This window comes from Xiphophorus hellerii, chromosome 11 (assembly GCF_003331165.1).
Source record: "Xiphophorus hellerii strain 12219 chromosome 11, Xiphophorus_hellerii-4.1, whole genome shotgun sequence".
Taxonomy (NCBI): Eukaryota; Metazoa; Chordata; class Actinopteri; order Cyprinodontiformes; family Poeciliidae; genus Xiphophorus; species Xiphophorus hellerii.
In genome coordinates, this window is record NC_045682.1 from 14,901,697 (window position 1) to 14,924,726 (window position 23,030).

At 37.2% G+C, this 23,030-nt stretch overlaps 1 protein-coding gene across 5 annotated transcripts in view; it reads right to left on the reverse strand.

Annotated features, from left to right (window-relative positions):
* The window catches only part of msi2b (musashi RNA-binding protein 2b), a 301,650-nt gene that overhangs the window by 60,887 nt on the left and 217,733 nt on the right, over positions 1-23,030 (reverse strand). For all 5 annotated transcript variants that reach the window (XM_032576245.1, XM_032576242.1, XM_032576243.1 and 2 more), the window contains exon 9: positions 8,534-8,648. In XM_032576245.1, the coding sequence (XP_032432136.1) occupies positions 8,534-8,648 (115 nt within the window). The remainder of the gene's footprint in view (positions 1-8,533; positions 8,649-23,030) is intronic.

Sequence of the window (23,030 nt, forward strand, 5' to 3'; positions counted from 1 at the left end):
GAAGAACAGACAAAAAGAATTAAAATTCTTACTTTCTTTATGCTACAAAGATTCAACATAGGTTTTGCATAAAAACAGAGAAACACTGCTAAAACAAATTTTTCTTATTAGCTTCACATTTAAAAGGAATTCCCTTTTTTCATTTTTTTTGTCAGATTTATTAAGAGTCTCTTTGGAGGCTCTTAGCGGCCACATGCGTATCTGTAGCTGAAGGTTAAAGAATCCTGCTTTATTAGGAAGACGTGCCATACTTTATCTATTTCCAGATGCTAGATGGAACTGCGTTCAATGAGAAATTCAGAACATTCTTTTATAATTTAAATCTGCTCCAAAGTTCTCCACAGCTTTCTCCTTGACCTGCCTGGAGAGTGTTTTGGTCTTCATGATGCTGTTGATTCCCTAATTGTGTCAAATGAGCTTTTGAAACTTTCACAGAACAGATTTATACAGAGCTCATATTGCACACAGGGAATCGGTATTTCGTAATTAGGTGTTTTCTAAAGGTCATTAGATTAATCTGAGTTTATTAATGGGCTTGAAATTAAACCAATCATATTTTTATACATTTTTTCTTCCTTTTTCAAAGTTACTTTGTTGGTTTATCACATAAACTCTCAATAAAGAACATTGAAAATTGTCGCAATGACATGACGAAAATGTGGAAAAGTAGAAGAAGCACGAATACTTTAGCAAGGCACTCATCCAGTCTAATGCAAACAATCTATACTGTTATAGAATCCGAGTTAGATGGAGCCCTCAAATTCATTTAACTCTGCAAGAGAAGTTTTCTTATCATCCTTAAACAACAACAGCATGCCTGAAATAACAGAGCCTCACATTTGGGACTGTCACACCTCTTGAATACAAAGTCTAGAGTCGTTTCCCTTGTTTGAAAAAATAGCAATAAGCAAGGAGAGATTTATTTGTGTGCTTTAAACCTAATAAAGCCTTGTTGACTGAAAAGCATTCTCTGTAAGCAGAGTTTAACAACAAGCAGCTCCCTCAATCGCTGGTTGTCTTTCACAACTGCGTCAGCCTCTAATCACGATCATGCTGCTTTTGTTGCTTCGGATGAAGTCTCGGGGCTGCTGTCAGAGATCTCAGTGATTCATTTAGTCGGTAAAATTTTACAAGGATAGCTATAAAACTGGAGCCTACCCTTCTCTTTCAAAAGAGGAAAATATGATCATTTCAAATCCAACCATAATGGACTGCTTAAATTCTACACAATCTGTCAAAAATGCACCCATTTAGTCAACAACCTTCAGAACAGGTTGTGGTGTTTTTCTGCTCATGCAGTCTCATCTTCATACATGATGTTTTTTTTTTTTTTTGGTTTACATCTTTATAGAGGCTGGTAATTGGGAGCTGGCATCAGATTCGCTACGGTTTGAAACCAATGTACAAATACAACTACCCTTTTCTTTTATAAATGGCAAGTTCATTTCCAGTCTTTTGTTAAGCACAAGCTCTCAGGCATTTTTATAGCACCATGTAATAACATTTTATAGCAGGCTCCTGGAAATGATGCCACCCATTTATGTTCTATCTCCACCATTGCAGAAAGGTTCATTTTTAAATATGGATAGATTTTTTTTTTAGACATAAAAGCACTGAAAAGCATAACATTTAGATATAATTTAGTTTTATTGGTTGAGTCAATGTTGTACCATTAATTAAAATTAAATTACACAATGTTTTTTTTCTCCCCGGATCTGATATAAATGTTAGCGGGGGTCACTACCGCCTTATTTTATGTTCATAAGCCAATCTGTTCAGAGAAACATCAAATGAGAGCATCTGGCTTTGGCAAAAACAACTTAATGGATTCATTTTAAAGACTTTTTTTTTTTTTTTTTTTTAGAACAGGCTAGACACAGCTGGGGATGCAATGATCATAAAGCCAAAGCTTTTTGTCAAATAACGCCAGATAACCTCTTCTACCAAATCATAACCGCCGCACAAACCTTTTCACAGTGATGTAATACTGTTGTCGTAAAATGTATATATATATATATTTTTTTTCTTTTTCAATATTTTGCTTTTTATGGGGGACAATTTTTTTTAAATCTAACCTGAAGTATACAAAATACAAAACCTCATGAGGTCATTTTTACTGACTAGAAAGTGTGTTTGAAGTGCATGAAAAGCAAAGTGTGTCCATGCGGCTTTCTTTACAGGCGTTAAGAGGGAATGTCAGAGCCAGGTGCAACTGATAAAATGCTTAATTAAATCAAAGGTTTAATTGATCATTAGTAAGTGTGACCACCTCTGAAAAAGTAGGAATTTTTTTACAGCCCACTCGTCTGAAGCATTCAGGTGTGTGTCAACAGAAGGCCATTGAGAAAAAAAAACAGCAATGGTCTTAAAATTGACGACTGGTTCAGCTCATCAATCTTTGAAAGAGTTTCAATGACATTTTCTGACAATTGAAAGTTCATCATTTTACACTGGAAAACACTTGTGGTTTTAAAGAACCACAATTTTATTTCTGTTTTTATGTTTTTAACAACAATTTTAAAAGTAAAAAACGCAACAAAAAAAGGATGGATACATTTTCTTCAACAGGATTTTGATATATGTGGGTTAAAAAAAGATGGATTGAAGACACGATGGAAACTGTCTTTTGGATCTGAAAGCTATCACTGGTGCTTTTAGTTTTTGCCTGTTGTGGAAATGAAGAAAACACTGATTCAAAACCTTTATTTGTTTTTCTATCTATATGTAAAAATTTGAGTTGGCTCTCTCATTTTTAGTCAAAGTTGTCTAGCTGCAGATTGTGGACTTGCTGCGGCGAGACCTGAAGAGAGCCGGACAGGTCCCTGCAAACCTCAAAATGAAGCAAAATTATTGAAACGAGTGGGACAAAAACGATGTCAAGGTCATACGATGACTTCAAGTTATTCACGCTAAAGACGGGACTACAAGTCCAGTAATTTGAGTTCACTTAGTATTTCTCACAAGGCTTTTCTGTTTTGACTATGTCGAAGAAGTTTATTTTTGAAAGATTGAGGAGTGGTTTTCTCTTTTACATTGACAGAATTCGTAGATGAAAACAAGGCAGAGGACATTCTGCATTAACTCTGAGTTCCTGGTATTTTTACCTTATGTAGGTGTTTTTTATACCATGTGCAATGATTACAATGTAAATCCCACTACAATTACAATCAAGGTAGACTGACAAATGTTCACCGATTAAAGTCAAATCTGGAAGAAACTTTAAATGATACACAAAAATTCTAAGTGTTTCCTATTCGCTAAAACACACCCAATATGTGAATGCATAATTTAACTAATATCTGTACTGAGTGAAAGCGTCACTAATTTTAAAACGTATGATTTGCTTGGTCAGACTTGGATAGTGAGCATAAAAATTTTCAAAAATTGACAAATGTGACTTGACTGTGGTGTCTGTAAACCAGAGTCTCTGCTGAGAAATCCCTGAGCGTCCCAATGAGGACAAAAGAGGAACTGGTGTCATTAGAAATATTTAAGAGCAGCAGATGCATTGTTCATCTGCTGTCATGATTCTTATTACGACCACAGACCAACCAGTTAATTAGCTGGACAGTTTTCAGACAGAAGCAGCTGTGGGCAACATATTGGGAGAGGATGTGAGGGAGCAGCCATTGGATACAAGAAAAACAAGAAATGTGAGAGGAGTAAAGGGGTGAGTTAGTGAGCCAGAGTGAGGATGGGAGCATCATCAAGGGTAATATGAACATAATTAACCCCTCTGATTATGAAATGTGTGTTAGTCTTTATTTGTTTTCCTTAAGCCATTACCGCTACCAATGATTTTTTTCTGTACTAAACTACTGGGAAAGGTGCAGTACTTAAAGGTGCAGTATGTAACTTTTATATATATAAAGAAGGAATACACTGCTCCCAACCAAAAAACAACCAATCAGAGCCAGAAGGAGAGTCTTATCGCTGTTATGCAACACAATGTACTTGCTGCTAAATGTGCTAATGGCTGAAAAATAACTTACTGTTGTTAGGTGACACTTTGTTACTTAGTAATAACTTCAACACTGAAGAGTTGAAGTTGTTACTAAAGTCAATCGGCATGACCTTGCAGTTCCAAAGATGGAGTGTTCACTGATAGAAAAAAGATCAAATTTCAGAGCTTTGGAAAAGATGGTAAGAGTTTGAATCAGCTGATTTCAGCTACAAGCTCAAAAGACAGTCTCTAGTTTCTCACTGGTTTGAAAAATACCAAACAAATCTGTTAAACATAAAGAGTCGTGTGCATTTATTATTTAAAAAAATGTAAAGAAGCATTTTTCTCATTGCCCAACCCTAGTGACTGGGTTGGGCAATTTTCAGCTTGAAGCTGCAGTATGTAACTTTTACCAAAAATATGTATTTTACATATTTGTTAAAGCTGTCACTATCTTGTGACAGTATAGTATGAGACAGATATGTGAAAATAATTGAGCTCCCCTGCCTCCTCTCAGTGGTCCTATTGCTGCCTACAAAAATGCCCCGCTCCCAGTCAGAAAGAACCAATCAGAGCCAGGAGGAGGGTCTCAGTGCTGTCAATCATGCTCAGTTTAATGCGTCAAGTCCATAATGATTTTGTGTTTGTTTTAAAATATTAATATTTATATTAGTAAAATCCTATTTTATACAAACTTCTCTCCCACACAAGAGGTATATAATATTATTAGAAAAATACGATTGAACTGTCTAACACATGTTATTTATAGAGCATTTATTACAAGATCCCTAATGTTCTAGAAGTCTGCCCAGGGGTATGAGATACACACCTGTGAGCACATTTCTGCAGCATAATGGTGTCCATAAATGCATGAAAAATATCTTTAGCATGTCTGGGCATTTTTCTGCGCATATGCAGGATATGTGAATGTTCGAGTGCGAGCATGTGTGTAGGCTCTGTTCTGTATGCTTCGTGGGCTGTGCCAGCTGGAATCAGAAAGGTTGACCTTGGTCATAAATATCTAATCAGTGTTTGCTGTCCATGAAAAAGTTCAATTTATTCCTGACCCAATGGGAAAATGCCTCAGCCAGAGCCTCTCTTGCAGACAAAACGAAATTCAACTCTGAGAGGCGGTGAGAGGAACCTTAACTTGGTTTGGATGAAGTAGGACAGAGGCATCGCCTGAGAAAAAAAAATAAGAAAAAAAAACACTTCTCATCATCTGCTGATGAGAAGTCATCACCAGGAAGTTACAGATGGATAGCTCTCACAAAAAAAAACCCTCATTGTTTGTTTGGTCTGAAAAGAACCGCGATATGGTACAATGAAAAGCCATCACAGCCAGCAAAGTATTGGATATTACGTGTTTGATACTGTCTTACTGTCAAACTGAATAAGTGCCTGACTGAAATTGTTGGCTCAAATACCACTGCTCTTGATTCTTCCCTATTTCAACATCTTGTGAAATGAAAAAAATAAATAAAAGAAGCATAGATTACAAGAGGTAAAAGCAGAATTTGAAGCCATATGGATGCAGTATAGAGAGGTTTTGAGGTACATTGAATGCATGCTGAAAGTGCCTGCATGTGTAAAATAGCAGAAAGGCAGCCGGGAAGAAATCGTAAAAGAAAGAAAAGGCAGGGGATAACTTGTTGTTTCACTTAATGAAGCTTGCTGCTGTGCCTGGCCTTGTGGCGGCCTCTTAGTGCTCTTATTTGCCTTATTAATATGCATGCTAATGTACCTATTTTATGGCCCAACAGTTCTGATTCACTTTAAAATCAATTATCCATCTGGTACACCCATACCTCGCGCAGGCTCAAATGTGTATTAATTTCAGCAAACATACATCGGCACAACACAATAAAGATAAATGCCTCGATTAGAGGCAGTAAACAAAGGAGCTAGGGATGGCTTTAATGAGATTTGGCACAAAAGGAGCTTACACTTTCTTAAATAATGAGCCTAGGGTCCCTTTTTCCAAATGCAAATTATATAAAGGAATGTTTCGCTGTCCTTGTTCCAATTTCATTTAGATAAGAGTGTCTCCAAACAAGTTGGCTGTTAATATTCTCACATGAGCACATCACTGCCTTTCTGCCTGGCATCTCCCAGCGGAGGGGGAAGAGTGCTCTCTGCGGCGCAGACACTTTAGTCTGTAATAAGTTCTGAAAAGTTCACTGTGCTTGTTAAATACTTCGACCAGATGAGATGGAGCTGAAAATGGCTCCGATGGAGTCGACAGACGCTCTTGGCTGGACTCGTCAACTGTTTTACCACCAACAACTGTATAATCACTTTCAAGGAAAGGTCAAGCCTGCGGTTGCCGTGACAATTTAAGTAACTTTATGCAGTCAAATGACGAGATCAATGTATAGAGAGAGAGTTGATAGAATTAATTTACTGCCTTTGAGAGCACAACTACTGATGTTTTAAGTCACTGCAGAACAACAAGGAGAGGAATCGCTTTTTTTTTTCTTCAATAAAACTTTAAAACTACTTCATCACTGAAATAATTATTCTAACGTTTATTTTATGTTTTGTGCATTAATTTAAATCTTAAATTAGTTCTTAACAGCTGCGGTGTACATTAATGTTTTGTATGAGTAGTTTAATTGCATCTTCAAAAGATACAGATATAAAATGACATGATATTCATCCCTATGACGAGCATATACAAACATAATCTGCATGTAAGTTGGTGCGTATTTCCATAGCATTACATGTTGGGTTCCCTTTGTGAAAAAATGAGGAGAAGAAATAGCTTAGATTTTATTTAAACATAAAGTTTGACAAAACAAGAGCTAATCAGTATTTTAGACTAACCAAATGAAATTGTCACCTGGATCATTATTGTAATAGGTTATGAAAATAAATGTAGATATGGGTTAGCCATGCATGACAGTTTTTCCACTACCTGTATTTAAAGATATTTACATAAATCCTTATTTAAAAAACTAAATAACTACATTTTAAATCTGTCTAATATGTGGCAGTATCTAGAATTGACAAAAATGCAGGAGCGCTAACTTTGAGTCCATCTGCTTCAGGTGGGGAGGAACCATTTGGAGGGCAATCATTTGCTTTTTATGAAAAAAGACCTTAAGTGATGGCAAATCCATTTGGTTTAGCCACACAATCAAATTATATGCATATGGAATGTGAACGACAAATAGATAGCCAGGTAGATAACTAGACAGACAGCCAGATAGCCAGATAGATGGGAGGTGAGTAAGGGGGCAGGGAGGCAGAGAGTGCATCGGTGTTAAATAAAAAGGGACACAGGCATGGGCTGGATTGTAATGAAGAGGGGTGGGTCGGCAGCTGAGGTCCCTGTAGATGAGATCTCTCTCTGACATGTGTGTCCCCTTCATTACCCATTAAGGGGGGCACAGTGATGAATCCTTAATATGACATTACACCAATTTTCCTCTTCATTTAGTCTGCTAATGTGCTGGTCTGCTCCTATATGCCCAGGGGCTGCCTGTACCAGACTCAACCCGAAATAGACCACAGTGGCCACTGGTGGCATACCTTGAAGCAGCCTAATTAGGGGCAGCAACCACCTAATAGAGCTTTTTAGATGGGGGTAGTTTACTCAGTTTGTTTTACAATAGGTAGAACTTGATGCTTGAATGAGACGCATATCGGCTGTTAATCTGATTTTACTTCAGATATCTTTCATATACATTTTATTACGTTCTAACAATGATGTATTCAATATTTTTTACTGGGATTTTATGGGATAGAACAATAAAAAAGTATGATGCAAGGAAAAGAACTCATGGTCTCAGTTTATAAAAAAATGATGAGCATTCTTACTCAACCCCTCTTTACTCTGATAACTCTAAATAAAATCCAGTGTATCAGACTGCTTCCAGAATTCACCTAATAAGTACATTTTCAGTCCCTTTGAGATTCAAAACTTCTGTTTCAAGGGAAACCTAGCCAAGAGACAGCTAAAATTATGCAACAATTACAAGTAGTTACATAATTAAAGTGCCACACAGTAATTATTAAAAACAGTCACAATTTAAAGAATTCATCTCTAGAGCTCTCAGTATGGACCTAAGTGTTCAATGAAATAAGTTCAGTTAATTTCCAGTCTTTTTGCAACATGCTCCATGTAGATGAAGCTGAGTGAATGGTGTTTATGAGCAGAGAAGAACTGATCGGGGTTGATGTGTAGATGGGTGGAGTAATCCTACATGAAAACCTGCAAAATATTTGAGACTAGGGTAGAGGGTTCATCCTTCAGCAGAAAAATTACCCTAAACATACAGACTGAGCAGAATTTACATGCAACAGAATGGCCTCGTCAAAGTCCAGGCTAAAGCCAGCTGAGGAACGGACACAAAATAACTCAGACCGACTAAGTTTGAGTTATTTTGCAAAGATGAATGGGTAAAAACATTCTTCAAAAGTTTAACAGCTATAATTGTAACTTTTTCCTTCCACTTCACAATGATGCACCACCTTGCCTTAGGCCTCCACATAAACATCTCCATAAAATACAATAAAGTTTGTGGTTGTGATGTGAGAAAATGTGAAACAGTTCAGAAAGTGTGTGTATTGCTGAATCCAACTCACTCAGCATGCCCATCCCCAGCATGAAGGCATCCATGGTGTAGGGCAGACCCCGGGCTCGCCCTCGCGTACCTGGTGGGAACATCACCTCCTTGGGCTGGGCCTTCTTACATTCTACCTATGTACACAGACAAACACACACACACAAAAAGACAAACCATTAGATTTTGTAGGTACACAAGAAGACAGATCTGACAGGGCTGTCTCAGCTCTTAAAGCTGGTTTCTGGCTGACTCACACACAGCTAGATGTTTTCCATGGGAGAGAGAGAGAAAGAGACAGGAAAAAACACGACTAAGTCAATCTGAGCTGCTCACATTTTAGAGGAAAGACTCCAAGGAAAACTTACAATCGTGCTCCTCCGGTATTAAAGCAAAGGTTATTGCTCCAGTGAGCATGTACCCGGAGCCTGGGGGAAATACAAGCTAAAGTCTTTTCAGAGTTTTGAGACATCAGAACAGGAGAAGCTCCGTTTCTACCATCCTCTCAGTCGCAGGCTTTTTTTTTAGAAGTTAAACATCATAATCACCAAAGAAGTAATAACTGCAACAATAGATGTAATTCAAGTAGCGTTTCACCGAGTAAAAAAAAAAGTTTTTTGTCTGCATTCCAAGAGTTGAAGTCCCCAGTGTCCACCGCCTCATTCCACCTGCAGCACTCATCTCTTCCCTGCATTTATTCCTCTCACTCTACCTCTCACACATATACAGGTTTGCTCATTTTCCCATCTAGCAAGACTGACATCCCCTCCTCCTACATAACACATATCAAATGAGGGATGTGACAGGGGCAGATGAGGGGAAGAAGAAAGATGAGAGTGCTATTTACCACGTATCCATCCTATCTGTAGGAATTACAGCAGCTGACGGCGTTGCCTCGGCCCCGTGTCTCTCGGTTGTTCTTTGGTAGGCTGAGTCCGTTCACCATCCTGCACAATCTATTTGCTCCACTGCCTGCTTGGCATCAGCCTGTCCATCTGTTTGTCTGTTTGCCTCCTGGCTCTCGCCCGCTTTCTCCCCACTGCCTCCACTTAAGCGGGGCTTTCTCAGCTGCCGCGATTCACATGTCATCCCGGCCTGCTGCACAAAGACAGGCTCCTGCACTGGTGCAGCATGCGCATCAACTGAAGGTATAGCTCGGCACCCATATAAATAGGTCGGCAGCTCCTGACAGGCCGGTGGTGAACATTATTATTCACACATAGAGCGGTAGGCACAACATGCTACCGCGAGTTGCCAAACTGAAGAAATACTTCATGCCTTGAGAGGTTTTCCGTGCCGAATCGATAGAGTAACAAGCGCCGTACACTACATCCAGCCGAGAACAAGACATGTAAAAAGAGAGCACTAATGAAAAAGGTTTCTATCACAGAGGGGGAAGTTGCTGTGTTGCAAAGCTGTGATTTGTTGCTGTTAGCGGCCCCTTTTATTTGAAGCAGACCGACTAAAGTACACAGTTCCCTCAGCCACTTTGTAGCTGTCACAGCCACTCTGCCCTCCACATTCGCCTGGTGCGCTTTGACATTGTGCTGAAGAGAACTCAGGCGCTCCCTATAGTCAAGAGAATGACCCCCGGCATGGAAGCGGGAGCCGGCTGCTGGGACCAACGAGTGTGTTGGAAATCTCAGCGCGCTGCTGGGATTTTCATATGTTCACATGTCTGGGTGACAAATACGTTCGAGTTCCGCCCACGTCGCAAACGCGCTGCTGTCTGATCAGCCATCCTCCTGTAACCCCTGCCACTTCCAGTGAGTTGGACGCTCAGGTGGCCTGCTGGGAGTTAAGACAGAGCCCCGCGTGTGAGTCATGCCTACATGCTCTCAGATACGAGTCTTTGATATTCAGAGCGAGGGCTCCTTGTCATGGATTTACAAAAAAAAAAAACAGTCAGAAGCCAGGATCTGTGGTGGTGTGAGCGTGTGGGTGTTCACCTGCATCACAGACAGAGAAGTGTGTGTGAGGGAGGCAGGCAGGAGCTTTCAAGACTCAGCTAAGTTAAAGTAAAAAAAAAAAAGAAAAGGAGGGGGGAAGTAGAGAGGACACAAAGACAATTCAGCGCCTGTCAATGAAAAGCTACAAAAGGCTCAGCAACTGTGAGGGCAAAGATTCAAATTTTGCCAAGTGGAAAGTTTTAGCGGCTGAACCTTGAGCAGCTTAAGAACACTGAGTGTACAGGTGTTGGCTTAACGTATTTCCAAGAATTATGGCTTGTTGAACTCTCAAGGACTCTGGCAAATTTTTTTTTTTAAAGTCGTCGCAATAATGCGTTGTGAAAAGTGCAGAATCTGAACCCACAATATAAACATCAAGGTGGCATTGTGCAACATGTTTGCCCTGTTGGGAAAGCCGACACCCCATTAACCTGCCTTGACTTTCTAAAATTTAGCAAAGGCAAAGAGTCTGGGAGCTGCAGCAGCCTCAAAACACACAGGTACAGATTTAAACCTTTCAGCCATGCAGCGTTCACAAGTTCCAGCTATCTCAACCTAAGTGCTTCCAGCATAAACCGAAAGGGTACTTTCTGTGCTGCACTGATATACAGCAGTAAAGCTAAAACAAATCTTTTCATTAAGGTATATCAGCCACTGCCTATGACTGCCTGCATGCAGGGAAAAAGCCTCCTAAAGGTAAGGCATTTATTAGAGCAGATGTGTTAGACTTCGCTACATATCATTCAACTGGAGGCTTTAAATGATGTCTGAACAACTTGCAACACAGTTTAACAAGGGTATAAAATAATCCAAGCTGGCATCAGGCCCAAAACCAGTGTGTGGTATAAGGGGACAGATGTTGACATATAGAAGTCATGGGTCCCCTGCTTGCAAAATCTTGCATGATATTTAAAGCATTTAGTAATACACATACCAAAAGACTCAAAGAATTTTTTATGCTTATTCTAACAATTATATATTTAAAATACGGATAAAGAAATCTGATTTGCAGTACCAAGCCTAATATTTTCGAGAACATGTCCCTTGCAAATTGATTTTTATTTGGTCAGAATTAGAGATGCGGAGTTTCACAGTGTCAAGGATTTAGTTAATTTAGGTTTTCAAAACTGCTAAAACTTTCCATTTACACTGTTCTTATGGTTTAAAGATCTAAAGATCTGAAAGGAGAAAAACAGAGAGTGACTCCTCCTAAATTTACAGTGTCATATCTGGACTAAGTCCAGATAATGATGCATGAAAGTGCATAAAATATAGGGAAATGTTTAGATATTGATGTCTGATCTTATTTTCTACACCTAAAGATAAAGTGATTCACTTAAGGGTAAACACCAAAAATAAACTCCTCTACAAAAACGTGTTTTCTTAATAAAAATCTTAATCTTAATAGTAAGTCTTAGCCGTCTTTGTTTTAAATAGTTCCAATGAAATGTTTGTTATAGCCATACAATAATCTGACATCTATTTATTTTACTTGAATTTTCTATGTTAAATATCCATTTGCGTAAATAAATGTTAACTTACAGTTATTGTAAGATGCCTTCATTTTTTTCAGAAGTTTAGATACATAAATACATATTTGTAAATATACATGTTTACTAAAATATCTTCTGATTTATTGTTTTTAAAATAGTTGTAATTTAAGCTAACGTTACTACTAGCTAACGGATACAAGCATGGCCTAAAAAGCATGCAGGAATGATACAACTCTTTTTTTTATTTCAGTCTGTTCCTTTTATTCTGCAGCAAAAAGAAAAGCATAATTTAAACCTTTATTTTCAATATGTAACATTATTTTCCCAGGAATCAAAGCAGTTGTTATATCTCTGTTTTAAATAAAAACCATTAGATCACATTATATAAACACTATGGCATCCTGAATAGTGGTATTTTTCCTTCATATTGTGATACTGTGAGAATCTCATACATATGTGGCTCTCCGAAAGTTGGTTTTCTATATTAAACATTCAAGCTCTACATCGAAATTATTACACACCCCAACAGGATTACTTTATGATAAATGTAATAAAGGCCCACTGCTGAAGAAATAAACAACCCTCCTTTGTTTTGACTGTACGAAAGCTACGACATAGTGGAGAAGTATGCCAGGAATGACCTTTTCAATACATCTCCCATCTATATTAACCTTGTAGGTATAACGGAGAGGTGTGGGCGGGATGGACTGGCAGTGACTGTCCTTCAGGGACCAGCGATGTGGGTGTGGAGTGCATCTGTGTGTGTGTTGAGGAGGAGGCATACAGCTGCTATTAGCTTCACCAGTGAATGAATTCCATCAGTCGACTGGCAGACTGGAGAAAAGGAAACGGTGTGATTCATTTACTCCCAGCTGAACAGTCAAAACACACAGAGTGCATAGTTAAGGACTGTCACAGCACTGACTGGCCAATGTCGGGCCTGGTAAGGGTGAGATTACAGCTAAAAAAATAAAGTTTCAAACATAGTCTAACACTTTGGCTTTTCAAACAACAACAAAAAAGGAAAACTAAAAACGATTTGCAACAACTGACATTAAACCTGAAAAATCAATGTTTTTGACAAGATTTAAGACATGCGCCGAAAGCCAGTGTATTTCAATAGATCCTCTGATCAGCAGACTCCTTGTTCTTTATGAAGACTTTAACTGTGGTCAGTAAAAAACAAACAACAAAAACAGGACAATTGAGGGATCCAAGATGTATGATGACGATGACAAGTTTTAGAAAAAGCAAAACGATGCCATCAATGGCGAACAATCTCAGACGAATCATTATGGTGACGATCTCCCTGCATGGTTACGGCATATAAAAGGTAAAGGATATGGGGTCATTTTCAGGCCATGTGCACCCCGTGGTGTTCGCTCTCCCCCTCTTACCAGGCTTTGATATTGCAAAATAATATTGTCGACATCCACACTAAGAAGCACATTCAGAAGTAGCACCATGATCATCAGGTTGATGTCAAATGGCCTCCATCACTTCCTCAATCAGCAGATTTGAACATCTCTGCGCTTTTATGGGACATCCTGGTGAGCGGAGTGCAAAGTGGATTTCCACTTCCTTCATCCCTTAAAGCTTTCCTTCTTCAATGAAGGGTAAACATCCAATTACTTACCGTCCAGGACTTGTAAGGCAGCTCTGCATGAGGGACTTAAACTACTCCGAAGGGTGGTCCTTTTCCCTTATTAGGCACTTGATGTTCAAAGAATGTGAGCAACTGACACTCTTGAAAAAAATATATATATATTTTAAAAACCCAGAGGCCTGAATGTTTCTGTGTAGAACTCTCCTTTACCACATTCACAACATGCTCAGTTTACAGCTGGTAGGACAGGATGTCCGGCACTTATTTTTAGAGTAGTCATTCACAACTTCAAATGTTAATAGTCATTCTTGGTTCAGCTACAACGTTTGCAGTCCTAGCAATTCACAAATACTGCTCATATTAATTAAGTACTTTGTTATTAATGGATGTTATTAGATAAGCAAATATATGTTTCTAACAACATTTAACTTAGCTGGCTTAGTTAGCCAGCTAACTCAGCTAACTTAGAGTCAAGCGTAAGTTAGCTGATGCTGAAAATGTCTCCAACATCTCCAGTTAAGTGATGAAAGTCGTCACATTCAGGGTTAGAGGAAAAAGCAATCCAAACACAACAACCTCTAAAAGCAAGAACTATAAACCTGTCAGTGCGTCGAGCTTCATTTATTTCAACAGCCTTGTTTTGTTGCTCTGTTAGCATCACTGTGGTTTGATGTACTGATGTAAGTGCCAACATTTAGTCAGTACAAGTCAATAAAAAGTCACACTATTACTTCAGTCATTTGTGGTAAGTTTTCTTTTTGCATTGAGAATGCAAGGAAAGCACACCCAACTTTAGGGTTTTGATGTATAAAGAATCTGGTATTGTTTCGGTTCTAAAACAATTTAAATCTAACCTTAACACACAGTATCATTGAACATGTCATTTTTAATGAAATAAAGAGGAAGCCACAATAGAAAGGCTTAAGAAACAGAGTTACCTCTCCCAACAAAAACTCAGCGACATAACTTTCAGATTTTAGGAGGCTGCTTCTTTTTCTTTCTGTAAAAAGAAGCACAAGCCAATTTATATGTTAAAACTATTTGAATGATGTAACTATAAACGCTACTGCAAATGCAAAAATGTTGTATCATAGTTGACTTTACCTGATCAGACAGGCTAGTTAATTGGTCTTTAATAATTATGATGGTGATTATAATCTCTAAGGTTTTGTGTGTCATGTTTTGCAGCGCTTAGTGCATTTAGAATTGAGTCCCCCCCTATTTTTGACTACAGGCTTTTGAGTTCAATATACAAACGTACAGAGTGATTTAGCAAACGGCATTATTATTCTTTTGAAATTCATGATCACCAATTAGTCTCATTCTGATTTTCTATTGGGCACAATAATCATATAGTGGAAAAGGTGATATTGTGACAGCCCAACTGGAGAAACACCTTCCTCCAGGCGACAAAAAGAAATGCCGATCATAAAAGCTGCCAGCACAGGTGGTGATGCAGTGTAGGTGGACTTTTTTTCTTTCTTTTTTAAATAAAGACACTGAAATAAGGAGTAGAAATCAGAAGAAAAACCCTTACTGGTCCTGCACAGGTGTTCAGTTTTTCTCAAGCAAATATAGCAAAGCCATAGGGCTTTTTGAACTACTGTCACTCCTGTACGAATGAACTAACAACAGTTTTAAAGAACTAAACTGTATACCTGGTGTACATTTTTTCGAGTCTATCTGACCTATCAAAAGCGTCACAATTTTAAAGGCTTGCCACTGCCTTGCTTTCTTTGGTGCAATTCTAATACCTAGCATAATATTTACTGCTCATAAATTTTACGTGATAATTTGCGTGATAATCTCAAGCAGTCTACCCACCTGTCTCGGAGAAAAACTGGGTTATAAATTGACACTCTTGCCTTTTTGTCTCTCCCTCTCTATTTTTTTTTTCTTTTTGAAAACCTGACTTTATTATTTTTCTTAGCAGCATAGTAACAGCCAAAGTAGTTTGTGTTTTCCACTGTCTGCTGCTGAACACCGTCACTGTCAAGCTCCAAGCAGGAACGAACCATTTCATGCAGATCCAGTTGGGCTCAGGGCAAATATGGATGTGTGTTTTTTGGTCTGGGAGGGGGAACATTACATTTTTACTGCTAAAAACAATCTTCGAAAACACAATATGACTAATTTTGTAATTGACAGGGCCCCAAATTTTTTTTTAAATTTCTATAAATAAATAAATAAATAAATAAATTGTGGAGGGCCTCCTGTTGGTCAGGGGCCCTTAGAATTGTCATACCTTTTGCCCCTTATTGGCGCTCCTGCTTAAAGATTATTTTCTTTGTGGTATTTGTGAGTAAATCCATCCTCTAATTGTATTACTCTGATTAATTAACTTTTATCTCAGTTTATTTTTATGTAAATGTAGATAATAGTCTCTTTTTTTATACCTTTTTATGACTAAATATCTTAATTTTATTAGGATTTTGGAAGAAATCCTTCTTGGAATTTTTATGTTTACCTGGAGTATATTGGTTTTGTATTGCCACTGAAGCAATTAAGTTTCCTCAATTCTTCATTTCAACGCATTTATGTACATTTCTAGTTTTGCCACCCCATTTTTAAATTTATTTACTCATTATTGTTTTTCTTTTTTCATTTTTGTGTGTAGGTACATTTTGTATTGCCTTATTGTGTATGAAAAGTACTCTGTAAATTCTAACAAATTTTAACAGCAGTTAGTAAGATTTCAGTGCTTTTGAGTTTCAAAAACTGTCTAAAAAAATCCCTGTTGGCTACTCATCTTTGAGCTGTGACACGACTTTTTTGAGATTACTACTTTTGTAGCTCAGCCTATCGTTTCCAGGAAGAATTTAATTTAAAGATGACATCACTGGTAAACAATTTTTGACACGACCTCTTTGGTTATTTATATTACAAAATACAGGCATCTGATGTGTCCACCATTATGAAACAGCATCCATACTCCTAGAAGCACTTATCCAGAGATTCTCTGACTACTTGGCAGGTATGCTGTTGCAAACATCTTTAAGAACTTGTCACAGTTCTTGTGTGGATTTAGGAAGTCCCAGCTGCTCCAGTCTCTCCATGTAATCCCAGACTGGCTCCATGATACCAATAGAAAGCCTGTGTGAGGGCCAAACCATCTGTTGCACGACTGCTTGTGTTTCTAGCCACTTGAGCGAATTCTTTATATGATTAAAGCTGTTTGGCTTGCGTCAATCTGCACAATAGATTTTGGGAAAACAGATATGCTCCATATGGGTGGGAATTATAAAAAATAAAACAAAACAAAAACAAGAGAATTGTTTGGCATGTCTAACTCATAACTAAGAAAGAGAAATAAACATGCACAGTTTGTTGTGTTACTGCAAAAATATTAAAATATACTTAAAATGTGTAAGAACATTGTGTTTAATAACAATGTAAAAGCACAAAGGCTTAGGCTTATCATAAACTGGAAGATGTTGACCCATGAGTATCACTGTTGACTGTAAAGCAAGTAGACATCGACATTGCCTGAGAGGGAGCCTTCCAAGAAAGAGCCACCTGCTCCAAAGCTGGAACAATCAAATTTAACTGAAATCTACAGCTTTTGTGGTCAGAAGACAAAAATATGGATTTTTTCCCCTAGTAATGAGAAAACAATATCTGGTCAAGGTGAGGCACGCTGTACCACCTCATGGTGGTAGCAGCATCATGCTGGTGGTCTGCTTTGATCTCAACACTGGATTAATGAAGAGTGAGAACTTTCTTACTCTTCATTAATCAACGTCAAACTAGTCAGTTGTTCCAACTGGTCCATGATTTCAAACACACCAAAACTGGTTTTGGAATGGATAAACGAGCTAACCGCAACGTTTTGAAGACATGGCAAAACCTCCTTATTTAAACTTGATGGACTATATTTCACAATATTTTGATCAGTTCTATTATTTCTGTTAAGTGCTAAAATGCATTTCTGTCACGGAATATACGTTATTGAACACTATCAAGTTATAACATAATAATGGAATGTGTAAACATGCTAATGTCATCCAGATTATATTGTTAGGCTTCACTGACAACAAAACTCAAAAGTAGGAAGAGGTTACCAACCTACAGAAACAATAAACGTAGCATGCGTATGCAAAATGATTCAGATAAGTCACAAAAAGACCCAAATTAATGGCTGTTTATGTTTATGAAAACCTCTCGACTAAACCGCTATGTTTTAATGATTGTTTGTTAATGTTCCAAGCTTTCTTTAGACCCTCTACTAAGAATTTCAGAACATTTTATGTCCAAACAATGAAGAGTTTTGAATAAATTCTTGATTTCCTTAGTGCTAAATCAGATGAGATTGACCGTTAGAGCCTATTTCATGTCATTAGCACTGTAATTGTGCATTATGTCACAAAAACATTTTAAAATACTGAAAAGCCTACCTAGAAATGCTTTTGGTGGTGATTTGCTGTCTTTGAAAGTTTAAAATAACAAAATAAAAATGATCTTGAATGGTTAGACTAAAAATCACTGTGAGTCCATTTTAATGACCCACCACTCACTCATCAGAGCCAAAACTTGATTATAATTATGCAGTATTATTAAAAACTAGCTGTACTTCCACGACAACCGGCTGTATAGTGATTAAGGAACTTGTTTCCTCAAGAAAACAGAATTTACAACTTTCCCTCAGCTGTCAAAGAGACTTCTTCCCTGTGGTATTATATAGACATTCACATATGTGGAGGTGTGATGAAAAAGCTTTGAAAAGCTTTGAAAATATTTGAAAACCGTCATCCCGTCCTCTATCTATTGATTTTTACTCCAAAATATTTACTAGTTTTAACACAAGGATGGTGGCTGCAGTAGCTGGAGGATGTTTTAACAATGACAGAGTCCCAGAGGAGATAATCAATAGTTTTATCACATCCTACATATGCTAAAGAGGGGGGGCAGAGAAGCCAAAGCGGCTGATGGGGGTGAGTTATGAGATTCTTGCAAAGCTGCACCCTGTTTTTAATTATATATGAGACAGAATTCACAGTGACAGAGAAGACATGCCCCTGAGAACGAAGCCTGGGTGGCACATGAACACAGGGGGCTGACCAAGTCACTTACAGGTTCAGTCACTCACATCTGAGTGGGCCCTGACCCACTCCACCAACGGAGCTCTTGAGAGGAAGGACAACGAGAAGGTGGGCTGTCCTGTACGTCCACAACCTTCCCAAGCGGGGTGGAATTTCTGTCGACATCAATTATTCACGAGACCATCTCAGATAACACTCATGGGCAGGATGGATGAGGTCTATTTCTGTATAGTACTTCATAAGGATGAAGACAGGGGACATTTTTTACTTCGTGTGCTTCAGTCAGTGAATAACCACTGCTCTATGACGAAGGGGGGACAAAAAGGCTTTAAACACACAAATTCTTTTCCCTCTGCAGATGCTAGAAAATGTCAACACCTTGTAGAAGATCTGAGCGTCACATTTATTCTCTGTATCCAAACACCTTTAATGTGCTGTAGGTGTTATCAGGAGGGGGACCCTACAAAGGCGACAAAAGCTTCAGAAAACTGACCCTGGTAATATCCCTTCACACAACACCAGCTCAATATATTCCCACATTTTCTGCTAAGTCTCCCTAGACTTTATCCTGACGGTTTAAAATATTTCTTTGTGTGCTGTTATTTATAAAGAACATAAAAGCTATAAATAGCACTTCTGGAGCCTGGTGGAAGATGTGAAGCAGTAGATACAAGTAGAGACATTGGTGATTGGTGAAACTCTACCCAATCTGTGAAAGTACCATGTCTAATCTCTTCAGTATGGATGTTATTAATGAGTGAAGAATACTCAAAGTTATTAATTTTTAGTATTTTGGAAGTGTTTAAAATTAAGTCAGAGGAGAAAGTGATGGAATTAGCTAGAAAAAGGACAACTGTATTTTCTACGGCAATAAAGACTACTCACTGCAGAAAGGCTAAAAGCATTCCTACATTATTTCAATATTTTCAGGTAAGACATTTTTACAATACCAAAATAAAAAAGGTGCTCCCCAGAAGGTAATACTATTGTAAACATTTTTTGCAAATGTTTATACTCAACTCCCATGTAAAACTGTCTCTAAACTATATAAAGGGTTGCAGAAACATAATGGAAATAACACCTTGAATATTAAGTCTAAATGGGAAAGGGAATTGGGAGTAAAAATTACAGGTGATTGGCTTTCAATGTGTGTGACACAACAGACCAGTTCTAAAAGATGGAAGGAATTCGGATGGAAGTGCTTAATTAGATACTTTATTACACCCCAAATTACTAGTAGACATAGAAGAGAAGAACAGCAATGTTGGAGTCAATGTGGCCATCAGAACGTCAATCAGTCTCATGTTTTTTGGTCCTGCCCAAAGTTGGCACCTTACTGGGATGGAATCTGTCAGACCACCGGGATAATTTTGGGGTATGTCATCCCCAAAGATCCCCAGAATTTTTCTGCTGGGGCTGATATCTGGAGAAGTATTTCAAAAAGAAGATGAGTATCTTTTTAAAGTTCTATCAATTGCAAGCAAAAAAGCTATTACCCGGTCTTGGCTAAAGAAACTCCCTCCCCAGCTAGAACATTGGCAGGAAGTTGTGGAGGAGATTCACTCTATGGACAAATCTTTTGCATATAAAAGGTCATTCTAACAACAAACGCTGGTCTAAATGGCTGACATACAAGAGCAAGGAAGCATTACTAGGTGTAACATCTTGTAATGTTTTTATATTTTTTTTCTTTCTTCCTATTTAACTATGAATCAGTGCCCCAAGTTTTGTGTGTGTTGTATGTTTCATTGTAATGAAAAATGTTAGAGTATCAAAACAATTATTTTAAAAAGGCATTCCTACATTACAGTTCTTAAAAATAATTCAGGATTGGTTAAGCTCATGCATCTACAGTATATTTACTGGCAGTCAAAACTGTAAGTGACTCTCTCCCATCCATAGTAGTTTATTTTACACCTCATAAAGCCCTCATTAGAAAATGTTGACTAAACGCTTACAGTTGTTTACAGTTTCACACTCTGTGGAACAACCCTGGGTCAGATGTGTAAAATGAGCCACAATGTTGTTGGCAAGAAAATGAGAGGAGGTGAAAACAACAATAAATTTCACAACTTCCCTTCCAGCCTCCCATGTCACATAATTTCAGTTGCTATATATTAACAGGACACAAAAGGCTACTTACAACTGATCTCAATGAAATAATATATGTTTTAGCAAGCTCTACATCAGTGAGTCCCGACAAAGATCTACATTTAAATAAGCTACTGGGACTTTACCTTTGTGTTTATCTCTGATGGGGGAAAAGGCTTTTCTTTTCCATTTTTCAAGTTACTCTCATGAAAAACAATGAAGTATGTGGACCTTACTAATAAAAACAATAAAAACAAATATGTATAGCAATATCTAATTGGTTGTATTTTTCTAAAATGCAACTACTATTACAAATGCCATCATAAAAAAGTGGGGGGTACACCTTGGACAGGTCACCAGTCCATCGCACAGTCAGAACAAACATGTTTCACGTTTGTCAGAACAAATTGTCAATTTTGGGCTTGACTGTAGTTGGATAAAGCTTGAACATTATCTAGTGTTCCAATCATCTCAAAACACAAATCAATCTGGTTTAAGAATGGATAAAAGTGTCTTACATTAAGCCTCTGAAATGATCTCCAAACAAATGATACCAATTTAAAGGAACTGTGCTAATTCTGCCAAGAAGAGTTGTCCAATTTCCAGCTAGAACTTTACCAAATCCTTGTTGATAGCGACAGGAAGTACGTAATTGTGATCCAACTTAACATGACAGACAAATTTTAAATAATAATGGAGATATATATAAATATTTAAGCCTGTTTTTGTGGGGGGTTTTTAGCCTGTGTGAATTAGAATAAAAAACATGTACACTTAATTCTTTCTTTAGGTATTATCATTTCACCCTGAAAAATGAACCAGCTTAAATAAACAAAAGCAATACCCTAATGGTGATTATAAAATCAACACACTTGGTGAATGGAAATTTATTTCTAACCACAATTTGAAAATTAAAATCATGTCACATCCTGAATCAGAAAAGCCAGTGAATTTACTTGTGACATGCGAGAGATTGTAGGAGCTATGAAGTTGGCTTGACATTATTGCCTTGTGTGAGTTTAAATTCACTCGAGCAGATGTTTTTAGCAGCTGGACAAGCAACAGTGGACTGCATGAAAACATGCCACAGCTGACCAAGTATCTCTCTGAAACATAACCAAGGTGTATTCAGAGATTTTGTATATTTAAATATTTGTGATAACACAGGCATTTGGATTTGGAGAAAACTGACCGTAATTTCAGTCTGAATAAAAAAATCATATTCATCTTATTATCATCGGCATATAAAGCTTGCATCTTTATTTCCCCAGCTTTGTAACAGAGCCATTAAAGCTGTTTGAAGGATTATTTCTGTTCAGCAATTATAGAAAAGACACACTGAATTAGGAAATTATGGAAAATTTTAAGAAATAAAATGATAAAAAGCAACCAAAAACAAAATCCAATTACTTAATCAAGTAAAAAATAAGTAAATAAATCAGTAATTTTCTGCAAATTTGAATTGGTAAATTGTAAGAAATATAAAAATATGCACAATAAACCTTGTTCAAACTTCAAGTTACAGTGACCATTACAAGTATTCACTTTAAGCTTAGACAGTAAGACTGTGATTTTTATTTTTTATTTTCCCACCGTTGATATGGTATTTATCCTTTACAATTTAACTACAAATAAAAAAAATATTTGAGGGAAAATATAAACAGACAAAATAACCTGGTCTCGTAAGAGTGCACACTCTTAATCAATTACTTTGTTAACTCCCCTTCTGATGTATCATCAATTACACTGAATATCTTAATGCAGTGTAGTTGGTTTGGCATATAATAAGACATTGGCACATTAAAATTAATTCTTTCAAAATATAGACCTTTCTCTTATTCATTTATTTTTTGATTGAAATAGAGTTCAGTTATATAATTGGATCTTCCTAAGACTTGCTCACTTCCATACTTACTGTTTACAACAATGCTGCACAAAGAATCAAAAGGATCTCATTCTAGCAAGGTACCAGTCAAGAGAAGAGTACAAAAATACTCCACAGTAATATTATATATATATATCTATCTATCTATATAGATATATCTATCTATCTATCTATCTATCTATCTATCTATATATATATATATATATATATAGATATATATATAGATATATATATATATATAGATAGATAATATTACTGTGGAGTATTTTGTTATATATGTATATATATATATATATATATATATATATATATATATATATATATATATATATATAAAATGGGAAAAATTAGATGTTCTTCCAAAACAATGAAAACACAAGTTGGAAACTGTTCAATGAGGCTCTTGAGAGATTTCAATTCACAGGTGTTTTACAGGTGTGGCAGTGACCCTCGGGT